This window comes from Anolis sagrei, chromosome 6, assembly GCF_037176765.1.
Source record: "Anolis sagrei isolate rAnoSag1 chromosome 6, rAnoSag1.mat, whole genome shotgun sequence".
NCBI classification, from domain to species: Eukaryota; Metazoa; Chordata; class Lepidosauria; order Squamata; family Dactyloidae; genus Anolis; species Anolis sagrei.
The window spans coordinates 21385816-21399980 of record NC_090026.1 but is presented as its reverse complement, the minus strand read 5'-3'; the positions used below and the strand labels follow the sequence as shown (position 1 = coordinate 21399980).

At 41.1% G+C, this 14165-nt stretch overlaps 2 protein-coding genes across 2 annotated transcripts in view; both read left to right on the top strand.

Moving 5' to 3' along the window:
• Positions 1–3238: 3238 nt before the first annotated feature.
• Positions 3239–14165, top strand: part of LOC132779500 (17-beta-hydroxysteroid dehydrogenase 14-like) — a 49168-nt gene continuing 38241 nt past the window's right edge. The window contains exons 1-2 of the mRNA XM_067469886.1: positions 3239–3432; positions 5215–5259. Of these exons, the coding sequence (XP_067325987.1) occupies positions 3306–3432; positions 5215–5259 (172 nt within the window). The 5' untranslated portion in view covers positions 3239–3305. The remainder of the gene's footprint in view (positions 3433–5214; positions 5260–14165) is intronic.
• On the top strand, positions 6169–12364 carry LOC132777921 (17-beta-hydroxysteroid dehydrogenase 14-like). The gene is made up of 4 exons (XM_067469892.1): positions 6169–6736; positions 7322–7389; positions 9499–9595; positions 12128–12364. Exons 1-4 carry the CDS (start codon positions 6581–6583, stop codon positions 12290–12292), a joined length of 486 nt encoding a protein of 161 aa, XP_067325993.1. The 5' UTR covers positions 6169–6580; the 3' UTR covers positions 12293–12364.

The window sequence follows — 14165 nt, the reverse complement described above, 5'->3', positions numbered from 1 at the left end:
TGGCATATCTTGTTATTTCCCTTCTTTACCATCTCTCTTTAGATCAGTGGTTCCCAACCTGTGGTCCGTGGACCATCAATGGTCCCCAAGAACTAAAATATGATCCGCAGCCTCACTGTTATTATACCATAACAAGAGCAACTGGTCTCGTGAAACCCTCTTATAGTGCTGAAGTAGTGGAGATGTCTGGAGGGGAGAGGCTGACTACCCACGAAAACAACAATAAGCCTCCTGACTGCTGCTTCTCCTCCTCCTCCTTCCCCCTGAGTGGTGTAGCACCTGGAAGTGGGGGCACCTTGGTGTCTTCATTTTTAGGCCTATTCCTTGGGTTATTTAGGGTACTGATTCAGAAAATTGCATTGGATAGACCACATCAGCTCTAGATTATTAAATATGGTTTTCTGTGGGTGAGCAGATGGCAACTACTGGATGGCATATGCTCTGTATCAGAGACTAGAGCCGATGTGGTCTATCCAATGCAGTTTTCTGAATTGGCACGCCAAATAACCAAACTGAATCTAAAGTTGACCAAAAGCTTTACCTGTCCGAACGTATCTCTTACCTGTCCATACGTATCTCTCCTTATGAATCATCTAGGACTTTAAGATTGCCTGGGGAGGCCCTGCTCTTGGTCCTGCCTCCTTTGTAGGTGCGACTGGCAGGGATGAGAGACGGTCTACTCAGTGGTGGCCCCTCGGCTGTGGAATGCCCTCCCTAGGGATGTTAGATTGGCTCCCTCCCTCTTGACATTTCGCAAAAAAGTCAAAACCTGCTCTTCGAACAAGCTTTTGCAAATGCAGCGTAATAGGTAAATATGGAACTACAGAACGGCTTAGATGATACGATTGGAAAATGAATTTAATGTTGATGATTTATGTTTTCTAATGGTTCTTTGTATGGTTTTATATTATATGCTATATGTTTTTAAACTATATTTTATGTCTGCTGAGGCATCAAATTGCTGCCAACTTGTAAGCCGTCTTGAGTTGCCTTCAGGCTGAGAAAGGCAGGATATAAATACTGTAAGTAAGTAAATAAATAATAATAAATAAACTGATTCATAACCCTTTTGGTACTAACGTTGGAGAGTGGTCCCTGGTCAAAATGGTCTCTGGTCAAAGTGATCCCTGGTCAAAAAAGGGTTGGGAACCACTGCTTTAGATCAACCCTATGAGGAAGGTTGAGGCTGAGAGAAACTGGCTGAAATGTCATTGGAAACCACATCTCCCCAGTCCTAAAACAACAGTATTTTTCAGCCTGGTGCTCTCCAAATGTTCTGGACTACAATCCCTGTTAACCCTAGGCACCATAGCTATGCACTCCATATACTAAACTAAGATGTCATTGTGCATTTTTAAGGCACCCTAAGGTGATCCCAGACTAGGGTTTCCTTTTATACAGTAATTGCCTCACTATAAGACAGAAAGTGTCACTTGCTCAAGGTTACACTGAAGGTTTCCATGGTTAAGTGGAAATTCAAATCCTGGTTTCCTGAAGTACTAGTCCAAAACTCAGACCACTATAATATCCTGATGCCCGGTAGGTCTAAGCTGTGCTGAAGCTTCCAGATTTCTGCATAATCAGAGTATTAAGAACTTGTTTTTATAATTATTCTTTAATGTAGACAATCACACTAACATTCAGAAGCAAAGAGATGAGAGAAACAAAAAAAAAAAACAAAAAAAAAAGGAAAAGAAGCAAAGACTACAGCTAAACTAGAATCATAGAGCTGGAAGAGACCTTGTGGGCCATCCAGTCCAACCCCCTGCCAAGAAGCAGGAAAATTGCATTCCAAGCCAAAACTCAAACACAATATTAAAACAATAGTGCTAAAAACATAAATCTTTGTATATAATAAAAGTAAAAAAATATGGATGGATGTATCCATTTTCTAGAATGCCTCCCATATTTAGAGAGCCATGCCAATTCCATGGATGATGGATCTGAACCAAACTTGGCATGCATGCCCATCTTGACCTGCTGAAAATATATGACTTCTCAAATATTTATATATGACTATGCCATTGCTGTGGCCCACATGGGGGTTCTGTGTGGGAGGTTTGGCCCTATTCTATCGTTGGTGGGGTTCAGAATGCTCTGCGATTGTAGGTGAACTATAAATCCCAGCAACTACAACTCTCAAATGACAAAATCATTTTTTTGAGTGAAGGACATACATTGGGTTGTTAGGTGTCTTGTGTCCAAATTTGGTGTCAATTCGTCCAGTAGTTTTTGAGTTCTGTTAATCCCACAAACGAACATTACATTTTTATTTATATAGGCTATCATATCTTCTCTCAGCCTTCTCTTCTGCAGGCTTCCAAGGGCCTCTTGGCAGTGGGTCTGTATGTGACTGTGGAGATCAGTTTTGGATCTGCATGGTCTGTCACAGTGAGGACATAGATTTCCAAGGGTTTGACTGACATGCCTTCCCATCGATACATTTCTCCCTTTCACCCTCAATTTCTTCCTCTTCAAAATCCATAGAACTCTTAGTAACAGCTGACTTCCGGTTAGTTCGTATTTATTATCCCATGTCTTATCCTTCATGCTCAGCAAAACATTTCTGGTAACACTGCAAAATTTATCATTAAAATGTGCTGAAAAAAATCCTTTACCTCAGCATCCTAACGTTTACAAACTTTTAGAAACATTTATTTGTAGATACCTTATTTGGAGCCATATCTTATCCATACATGTTTTCTTTTAAATTACTGCATAAGGCAAAATTTATGTTTTAATCTAGATTTTCCCCTTATTGTGCTACTTTAAAATCGTGTCGCTAATTTTGGGCACACCTTCTCGTAATCTTTGACTGTAATCCTCACATAATTATAAGCGAAAATTATTTTCTCCACTACCACCCTCTAGATCTCTTTGATCTTGATTAAACATCTCTTTTTAACCTCAAACAGTTTTAAGAGCTTCTGAGGACATCTCCATTTCTGAGGCAAAGTTTTCAGTGGGAATTGGACAAAACCGCTTATTCAGATGCTTGGATTTTGTGTTTGCAGACGCAAAGAGATATTGATCTTTGTGCGCTTTCAAGTAATTTCCTCAGGCTGTTCTGTGTACAAGGTGTAAACAAAATAAAAATAATTTCTTGCATATACTTGAGATGTTACAAGATATCCCATTCTGTACATGCAAATATATCCAAAATCTGAAAAGTGCCCAAAGCTAAAACATGTCAGTTCCCAAAAACTCCAGATAAGGGATGCTCAGCCTCTCATGGCATCTTGAGGGGTGTGTGTGCACAGTTGGGGAAACTACATGCTGCTGTATGTATTTAAAAGATCAGCTGGATGCTGGAAACATCAGGCAGAACTGCAAGAGGAGCTGTGATGGCAACTGCGCTGCTATATCCTGACAAGGTGGTCATAGTAACCGGGGGCACCCGGGGCATCGGTGAAGCCATTGTCAGAGAATTTGGTGAGTTGAGAGACAGAAAGAGCAAGAAAACTGGGGTGGGAATTAAAATAATGTATTATAAGTAGGAGTTATTTTAAAATAACCAAGCAACAGGGTTAAAGGGTGCGGCTACTCTGTAGAATTAATGCAGTTTGGTCTAACTTTGGAACCCTGGGAGTTGTTGTTTGGTAAGGCACCAGCTCTCTTTTTATCAGAGAAAACTAAAGTCCTTGTAAATCCAGATCTTTCAGAATTCCACATCTTTGAACCTCAACAGTTAAAGTGTTTTCTATGCTGTATTTAATTACATAATAGTCTCACTTATTACCCCCCCCCCCCCTTTTCAGTTTAAAAATGGGGGTATGACTATCATGCATTGGCAACTATTACATACTGAAATAAGATTTAGTCACAACCTGGAAAGTAAGATGCCATTCATACGCGCGCGCACACACATGCACATGGTAATTTTAACTGAATTACAATTAAGATCATAAAACTACATAGATAATCATATATACATGATTACTTTTTATCTAGTCTTTGTCCTACTTTTTGTCCTGCCTCCTGTGTCAAAATAATTGGAGCACTTTTAAAAACTATGCACTTTCAGAAATAGGCTGGAGAACAGATTCTGCTGTCTCCAGTTCAGGTAGCAAAATGCCATGAGTCACCTTGATGAAGATGGAGCCCCAGGTGGTGCAATGGGTTAAACCCTTGAGTTGACAGGACTGATGACTGACAGGTTGGAGGTTTGAATTTGAGGAGAGTGGGTGGAGCGCACTCTGTCAGCTCCAGCTCCCCATGCAGGGACATGAGAGAAGCCTCCCACAAGGAAGGTAAAACCACAAAAACATCTGGGCATCCCCTGGGCAATGTACTTGCAGATGGCCAATTCTCTCACACCAGAAGCGACTTGCAGTTTCTCAAGTCACTCTTGACACAACACAAAAACAAAAGCAAAACAAGACCTTGATGATCTCTGGAGACATGTGGTGGCCCTCCTCCTTCCATTGCAATCCAAACACAGATGAATTAAATGCTCTCTGGGCTGATATTGGATTTGTGGTATGATGCATCCCTTCATCCCTATTTATGATTAGTTTGCTAGACATCTTATTGGACATCTGGACATCTTATTGGAGTAGGCTGGTATAGCGCTGAATTGAAATACAGGTTGAATATTCTATATCAAAACTACTTGGGACCATAAGTAGTTTGGATTTCTTTTCAGATTTTGGAATTGTTGCTGCTGTGGCTAATAACAACAATAATAATTTAGGGTTAATAATAATAATAATAATAATAATAACAACAACAACAACAACAATTTGTTACCTGCCTCTTCTTGTGGCTGGGGGAAGGATACAGCACAGTCAAAACACTTCAACATAAAATACATCCAAGAAAAAATATATATCAGAACACATCGGTATAAAATACATGCACCAAAACTCATGGTGGATTTGGAACCCAAGTCTAAACTCAAATCTCATTTATGTCTCATATACACCTTATATACACATAGCTTGGAGATCATTGTATACGCTATTTTAAATAATTTTGTTCATTAAATGTGTACACTGAACCATGAGAAAGCAAAGATGTCAATGTCTCAGCCATTTATGTGGGTGATTTTGGATTTTGGAGAATTTCAGATTTTCTGGTAGGAGATTCCAGTACTTTATCTGCAATGGTATATTTAGGATATTTTCCCCCATTTCAATCCATTAGTGTGCATGTGTGAACAAAGTTTTTAGATTTTGTCTGGCATTCGTTTACCCTGCTTCTTTTCCTTCCCAGTCCACCAAGGAGCCAAAGTTGTGTTCTGTGCTCCAGAAAGAGAAGGTGAGAATTTTTTTTCATAGCTAAACATTATGAAAGAGTCCATTGTTTCCATATTAGCATGTTTAAACTACAGGGATGTGAGTGTGGAGTTGTAACTATCCCTTCTCTGATCAGTGGTCATGAATAGGAAGGTTGATAGGACCTTGAGTCCAAGAAGAGCAAGTCAGTAGCCATGATGTAGGCATATGAAAGACAGAATTAGTGCTTTTTTATCCTATTTGAGGTAGAAATGTAAGAGGTTCTGCTAAGGGGAGAAATGCAAGAATGAGAAAGCTGTCCTTTGTATCTGCTTGGCTTTGGTTCAAGATCTCTCAATGGATGCCAAAATCTGTGTGTGCTCATTATATACAATGACATATAAAAATAGTGTCCCTTATATAAAATGACAAAATCAAGGTTTGCTTCTTTATTTTAAGGTCATAGATGGCTGATTGCTTGGATACAGAAGTGACAATTCATTTCCTTGCAAATTTATTTATTTATTTACAGTATTTATATTCTGCCCTTCTTACCTCGCAGAGGACTCGGTGGATTACAATGTACATATACATGGCAAACATTCAATGCCATAGATACACAACATGTATGGACAGACACAGAGGCTATTTAACATTCCAGCTTTTTTGATGAGGGTATTCTGGCCACCAGGGAGCTGCCGCTTCACCGTCCATCTATGACACTGATGAAGTACTTCCTCATTCTTTGCATGCTTGCTGGAGATTTTTATGGCATCGTAAATTAGTTCAATTAGCCTCCCTGCATAAGCGGTACCTAAATTTCCTACTTGACAGATGCAACTGTCTTTCAGGCTGCAAAGGTCGACAGCAAGCTACACAATCAACCAAGCAAGATGTGCCAGATGGGTGCATTGCTGCTATGTAGGTGATAGGATGGGAATTGTAGTCCAGCACTCCAAGAAGACCCCAGGCTTGGGGAAGACTGTCAGTAGCTCTACAGGGGTTCATATGTTTCCCAGATGTATCTGGAAATGAAATGGGGTGAGCCTAAGCCTCTTGTAGATGCTTTTTAATTATTGAGTTGCAGTTACAGTACAGTCTCGCTTATCCAACGTTCTGTAGGTGACACCTTCTGCTGTCAAGAATTCAATGACTGCACGTTGCTTAAGTCACATTGACCATCCGTCTGTGCAGGGTTCCATACTTCTCACTTTACCAACACAACTGTTCAATGCTAAGAATTCCCGCCAAAATGCAACTGTAGAAGAGAGACTACTGAACAAGCCAGTACCTATCACATACCAGTACTGCCATCTGTTGAGGAGTTACAAAGGTGGAAGCATTACTTTTCATTCAACCCTTGTATGTTGGTATATTCTTCTTTCATCTCAATTTATCTCTCTTTTCATTTGCAGTATGCTCTACCTTACCTCCGAAAAACAAAAGGGAACATCATCAATCTCTCTAGTATTGCCCATATTGTTGGAGGCGGTCATGAACTGCCCTATACCTCAAGCAAGGTAGGCTGGAGCAATAGAACCTGAAATTATCCCCACCTCCCCTACTGTTCTAATGCAAGGGTTGCCAACATTTCTTCAAAGCTCCCGCTGCAGTGATTTTTAGCAGCAAGGAATGAGGTTTGTCTCCAAGCCTCTTTCAAAGGCCACAAGAACAGGCCAGGTTATTATTGTTTCCTTTTAGTCAAATTCTGTCCAATGGTCAGAAAAGTTACATTTGGAGACCATAGATGTTACCCCTTGTACTACATTTGGAACAACCATGGAATGAGGAAAGAAGTGCTTTTCTTTGGTAGCCCCATTCTTATTAAAAACCAGTTTTCTTCACTCCCTTCTTGATTATGGTCAAGGGGCAAATAGTTTTTCAACCCACTTTGATTGAAATATAGGCCTTTTATTTACATTGTGACTTTTAGTGTTCTGGCTGTTCTTAATTTTTTTTTAATGTAGCCTTTCATCAATTGTATTTTATATTGCATTGTTTCAGTGTTTTGCCTGATGGTCTGCTTCATATAAGGTTCTGCTTCCAAAGACCGTATAGAAAATATTCAAAAATAAGTATAATAAAATAACTCTTTCAACTTGTAGGGTGCCATTAGAGCGATGACAAAATCCCTGGCCATCGATGAGAGCAAATATTGTGTCCGAGTCAACAGGTAAGACTTTTGCCAACAATTAAAGATTTGTGTATTGTCAAAGGCTTTCATGGCTGGAATCACTGGGTTGTTGTTCGCCATGGTCTAGAGGCATTCTCTCCTGACGTTTCTCCTGACATTTCGCCAGGTATCTCTGAGGATGCTTGCCATAGATGCAGGCGAAACGTCAGGAGAGAATGCCTCTAGATCATGGCCATGTAGCCCGAAAAAACCTACAACAACCCAATTAAAGATTTGGTTTCTTTTCCCTGAAAATAACTAGGACAACATAATGGCTCACACATTTTGGTCTTCCACATGGCCATCTGCTCCCAGTGTCCCTCCCTGTTGTTTACACTAGCCAATGCTTTACTGGTTGAGATGGAGATTTGCCCAGTGACCTCTCCTATTGGCCACGTTGCAATTCAAATATCCAGAGTGACAAATGCTTCCAAGAAACCCTCATCTTGGCAGAAGATTCAAGGTATTTTGGAAAACATGTTTAAAATTTCGATATAGCTGAATGTGAAGAGATTACAAAAACAAAAAAAGCATTTTAAAATAAACAGATAAACTGCGACAACAATAGCAGAGCAAAGCAGAAGCATACTGTCTAGATCTAGGGAAGTAATGCTACCCCTCTATTCCGCTTTGGTTAGACAACACCTGGAATATTGTGTCCAATTCTGGGCACCACAATTCAAGAGAGATATTGACAAGCTGGAATGTGTCCAGAGGAGGGCGACTAAAATGATCAAGGGTCTGGAGAACAAGCCCTATGAGGAGCGGCTTAAGGAGCTGAGCATGTTTAGCCTGAAGAAGAGAAGGCTGAGAGGAGATATGATAGGCATGTATAAATGTGTGAGAGGAAGCCACAGGGAGGAGGGAGCAAGCTTGTTTTCTGCTTCCTTGGAGACTAGGACGCAGAACAATGGCTTCAAACTACAAGAGAGGAGATTCCATCTGAACACGAGGAAGAACTTCCTGACTGTGAGAGCCGTTCAGCAGTGGAACTCTCTGCCCCAGAGTGTGGTGGAGGCTCCTTCTTTGGAAGCTTTTAAACAGAGGCTGGATGGCTATCTGTCAGGGGTGATTTGAATGCAACATTCCTGCTTCTTGGCAGGGGGTTGGACTGGATGGCCCATGAGGTCTCTTCCAACTCTTTGATTCTATGATTCTATGATTCTGAGCAGGGCAGGAGCGTGAATGAGCTGAAGCAATCAAAGGAGCAGAGTCAGGCTTTAAATGTTAGAAAAACCTTTACTGGAAAGAACTATGTTTCTAAATAGGAAAGTTCAGGAATTATTTGTATTTCACTATGTCTGGAACAAGCTGCCATTATGTCTCTGTTATCTCTATGGAGAACAAAAAGGAAGAGAGACCAAACTCCCATGAGGTCTCTAATTTAGGAAAGTAAAGGTTTTCCTGAGAATATCAGTCTAAGGGCAGTTCCAGACAGGCTGTTATTCCAGGAGCACCCGAGTTTAAAAAATGCAGATATTCCTGAGGGTCCATCTACACTTACCATAGAAAGTGTGCGCTTTCTAAAATATCAAATTAATTCACCATAAACCAGGGTTTTCCTGGTTTGTGGGGAATTAATTCTGGTTTGTCCAGGATGTCATCTGGACAGACCCCTTTTTATGCAGCAACTCCCGCATTAAAGGGACTGTCTAGATGTCCCCTAAGGACCTTATCCCAAGATCTGATCCCAGGTTTTCTGCTTTAAACCGGATTTTATGATTCCACATTGCCAGATAATCTGGGATAAACACAAAACCTGGGTTCAGATCCTGTGATATAGGGCCTGTCTAGAAGGGCCCTTGCTCAGGAATTTGGAGGAAACAAGGAGGGACAGACAAAGAGAGCTATAGAGGAGGACCTTTCCCTATAAACTAACATCAGCTGCCTATCTGTTTCCTTGTTGAGAACTAGAAACAGGATATGGTTGACTCCCAATACGGAATTGTTAAGTAACATATGGAAACTTTGGGGTGTGGTGGCTTTTATACTTCTAGGAATCTTAAAATATATCCCACTATGTGGGAATGGATTTGCTTACTCTTCTGTGCTGCACCTTCCAAACCTGGCTTTACTCCTTTAAAAATATCCAAACAATTTGAATTCTAGCATTTCACCTGGCCATATCTGGACTCCAATGCAGGAATGGTTTCGAAACAAACAACCTGATCCAGAAGCAGCAATCCAGGAAAGCAAAGATTCTCAGGCAAGTGCATAATGGAGGTGGGCTACTGTATAGGGTGGGTTTCTATTTTATAGTAGGAACTGCATATACAGCCCTCCATAAAAATACCAATAAAATTCTGTGTGCACAAGAAAAAACCCCTGCCTCCTCTACCTCAGTTTTTCTCAACCTTCCTAATGCTGCAACTCCTTAATATAGTTCTTCATGTTGTGGCGACTTCTAACCATAACATTATTTTCGTGGCTACTTCATAACTATAATTTTGCTCCTGTTCTGATTTGTCATGTAAATATCTGATATGCAGGGCGTATTTTCATTCACTGGATCAAATTTGGCACATTTGAATACTGGTGGGGTTGGGGGGATTGATTTTGTCATTTGAGAGTTGTAGTTGCTGGGATTTATAGTTCACCTACAATCAAAGAGCATTCTGAATTCCACCAACAATGGAATTGAACCAAATTTGGTACAAAGAACTCCCATGACCAACAGAAAGTACTGGAAGGGTTTGGTGGGCATTGACCTTCAGTTTTGGAGTTGTAGTTCACCTACATCTAGAGAGCACTATGGACTTAAACAATGATGGATGTGAACACTGGTGGAGTTTGCTGAAAATAGACCTTGACAATCTGTTCCTGATTTGAAAGTGTTATTCCCTGTTTCATTGGGTGGTCTTTACTTTGAAAGTAGTTGTTCTACTCCAGAAACTTTGTTTGTGTGGCACAAACGGTGCTAAATTGGCTTTCACAAACTACAACAATAGTTGTGCTTAGCCATGCCCACCTCATCCCTCCTTGCATCACCGGGGAGGGAAAGCATGAGATTTTAAAACTTTTTAGGCTTTACCAAAGTTGCTTAATTGTTGTGAAAATTAAAATAACCTTGAGAGACATCTGAACATTATGGATTTTTTTTAAAAAAAGGTAAGTGGTTCAAAATCGGATCCCCCCCCCCCCAACTTTTCCTGCATGATTCAAAACTGCTTCGGAAGTCAAAATTCAGAAATGTTTTCCAACTTTTAGGCTCTTCCAAATGAACCTATCCAACCTTAGTAGACACACTCACACACACACAAACACATCTCTATTCCATTTGTTTTCTTCTTCCAAGAATCATTGTCTTCAGTCGAAATAAATAAAAAGTGTCTGGTTTTTAAGCGTATAAGAGAAGCTTATGAGCTCTCAGAAATTACAAGGACAAACTCCAAAGGATTTCCATTAGGGTTGGATAGGTTCATTTGGAAATGACTAAAATTTGGAAGAAAACATCTGAATTTGGACATCTAATGCAATTTTGAACCATGCAGGAAAGGGGGGGGGGGGGGGAGAATCCAAACACTAACCTCCCCCCCCCCCCCTAATTATCCTATAATGTTTGGATGTATCCTGAGGTTATTTTAATTTTCACAACCATTAAGCAACTTTGGTAAAGGCAAGGGATTTTTTTTAATCTCATTCTTTCCACCAGTGGTGCCAAAAGAGATGAGGTGGGTGTGGCTAATCATAGTCACCTTTAACTGTAGTTTGTGAAGGCAAGGCCCCCAATGGTAGAGATTGCAAAAGGCCCTGCTGTTAAACTACATTTCCCACAATGCACAGCTGCTCATTAGCCAAAATGGCTGAAGAACCCTAAAAATAGCTGTCTGTAGCAGTCTTCGTCTAGCTATAAAATAAACTGATTGAATCTACAAAGGAGTCTAAAGAAAGCAGCAAAGCAATAAGCAACTTTTGCAAAACCAAGAGAACATAAACTGCTTACAAAGCAATCCTTTTACTTAGGCCTGATTGCCACAGGCAGCCAGCCAGTCCCTTAAAGTCCGTCAGTAAGTAATGATAAAATGAAACGATTGATTGCATTTGCAAAAAGGAATAAACAGATGGATGTGTCTTGAGGGTCCCCTCCAACTCAATAGAGGAAGCAAATGGATGTCAGGAGAGTTTGGATGGTGCCTTTGTGCCCAGAAGAAGGGGATCAGTCTAGATGTCTCTTGATGGGGTCTGTAATATGATTCCTGTTCTCCATCAATTTATCAGTTTCAGAAGTAAAACAACTACTTTCCAGTAAATACCACCCAATGAAATAGGAAATAACACTTTCAAGTCAGGAACAGATTTTCTTTATTATTAAAAATGTTTTATTTATAAAAAACTTTTTGCCAAAAATCCATGGATAAGTCAAAGGTTATGAAATTTAGTGAGCTAACAATCGTCTGTGTGTTCTACTACTGTAGCAAGTATAATCAGGATTGGTCTAAAAATGAGGGAGGGAGAATCTCCTGAATTTTTCCCAGTGACAGTGCTGTTTTTTCCTACTGCACATGCGTGTCTGCCATTAACAATGTGGTTTGGAAGTTTCGGAAGATTTGGAAAGTTTTGAATTCTTTTTTTAAAAAAAATTAGAAGTGATTTTAGAATTGAACCACCAGTGCCCACTACATCCGAAATGGGTTTTGAAAATCTTTTTTTTTTATCAACCAAGCCTAGTGTCTAGCCATGAGATTGTCCTCAAGCACTAATTTTGCACCACCCTTTTTCTTCTCCATTGTGTCCATAGCTTATGGGACGGATGGGGACCCCTGCAGAGATTGCGAAGGCTGCCCTGTTCCTTGCTGCCGATGCCACGTTCTGCACAGGATGTGACCTTGTGGCCAGTGGTGGAGCTGAGCTTGGCTTTGGCCATAAGAGTCAAGTTATTCCCAGATGTGGCTCTAAAAACTAGTAGAGTCAACCAGGATGGGAGGATTGCAGTGGCTACAAAGTAGAATGCCAATCTATTTGATTTCCGTTCAGGTCGAGGCAGGCCCATAGCCAGGATTTCGATTTGTGGGGGGGGGCTGAGTTTTTTTCAAGGGGGGGGGTTTCGGGGTGGGCTGAGTTTCGGGGGGGGGGGGGGCTGAGTCTGAGTGAAAGAGGGTCTGCCCTAGCAAACCTTTCGTATCATTACCACAATACCCCTATGCATATGGGATATATTGAGTATGGTGATGAGATCATGATATGAATAAACATAACAGTTTAAATAATGCACCAGTAAGGCCTTTTCGCGAACCACCATGAGAATTTAGGGGGGGGGGGGGCTGAAGACCCTCAAGCCCCCCCCCCCCCCCCTGGCTACTTGCCTGGGTCGAGGGCTATCTCACAAGGTAGTTGTATCTGCATTACCCATATAAGAAAAGATCAAAAAACTTTTGTAATTCTAGATCTGTGATTTCCAGCATTTAGTCCTCCAGTTGTTTTGGTGCCCCATTCCAACCACATCCTTCAACCCAGAGTTCTGCCAAGGAATAGGTCCCTTCCCATAACGTTCCCAGATGGGAACAGAGGCATGAGGTTTAGCAAATTGTCCCCAAATCTGTTGTAAAATCCACTTTTAAAAAACCTGCCTCTCAGATCAGAAAATGTCAAGAGACCCAGAGTGTGCAGATTAGATGAACTATCCCTGTTGGAACAGCTACCTGCATGGCAAAGGGAAATGCTGCTTAATATTGAGGACATAGGGAAAGTATAGGAAACGTTCAATTCTTGGATAAATACTTCTCCCCACTCAAGGAAATGATGGCAATCTCCCCTTGATATTAAAATGCTAACAACAAACATGTCTTCTCATATATGAACAATTCCAATCTGTATACTCAATAAACATTTAATGCTACGCATCTCAAAGAGTCTTGGCTGTTTTATTTCAGATCCCTGTCTTTTTTGTTTGTTTTCTTTTTGCATTTCTTGGATCTCAACTAAGCTTTGTACCTCAGAGTAAATGGCATGGGAAGAAAAGAGCAGTTGTTAGGCTTTATTCTTATCTTTTAAATTTGCATTCAAATTACTCAGAGTGACATACAGCGTGTATTCTTTTCCTTCTCATCCACTTCTCCTCTCCACACCAACAATATGAGGAAGGTTGAGGCCAGATACCATTACACTCCCTGTGTGTGAACCAGAGATGGGACATAAGCTATGGGTTAGGCCCTTCCTGGATCTCAGCAGGAGCCCATCTGCCTGTTGTGCAGAACTTCCCTTTCGGGGATCTCAGCTATCCACAGGACAAAGGTTGCCTTGATTGCAATTGCATCAACAATATACATCTTTGGGACTCTTTCTTTGTCTCCCCAGCATGGGAAGATGTCTGGGACAACAACCCCCATGGTCTTCTCTGGCGGGGTCCGGTATCTTCATAATCTTGGCAAATCTTCTTTTGGACTTTTCTTTGTCTCCAGCTACATATCTAGGGGTTGGCTCAACCCCATGGGACCTCACTGCCCCCAAGACCACCTCAGCCAGCCCATTGGAAGCCCTGGAATCTCCCTGCCCAGCTGGGAGGAGATCCCCAGCTACATCACCGCCACCTCCTCCAATGATGGCACGCACTGGCTAAGACCCACCTCCTGACCAATCAGAGGTCTGGAGGACACCAGCTGGCTTCTCGCTGCTGGCCAATCAGGAGAAAGGGAGGGAGTTTCAAAATGTAGCAATGTTGATGCATGAGAATTCTTGTGTATAAAAATGTTTGCTTATGATTTTGCTTTTGCACTTGTACCCTTTGAGCATCCGTGCTGTATGAGTGTCCCTTTTATGTAAATTAAATAAACCCTTCA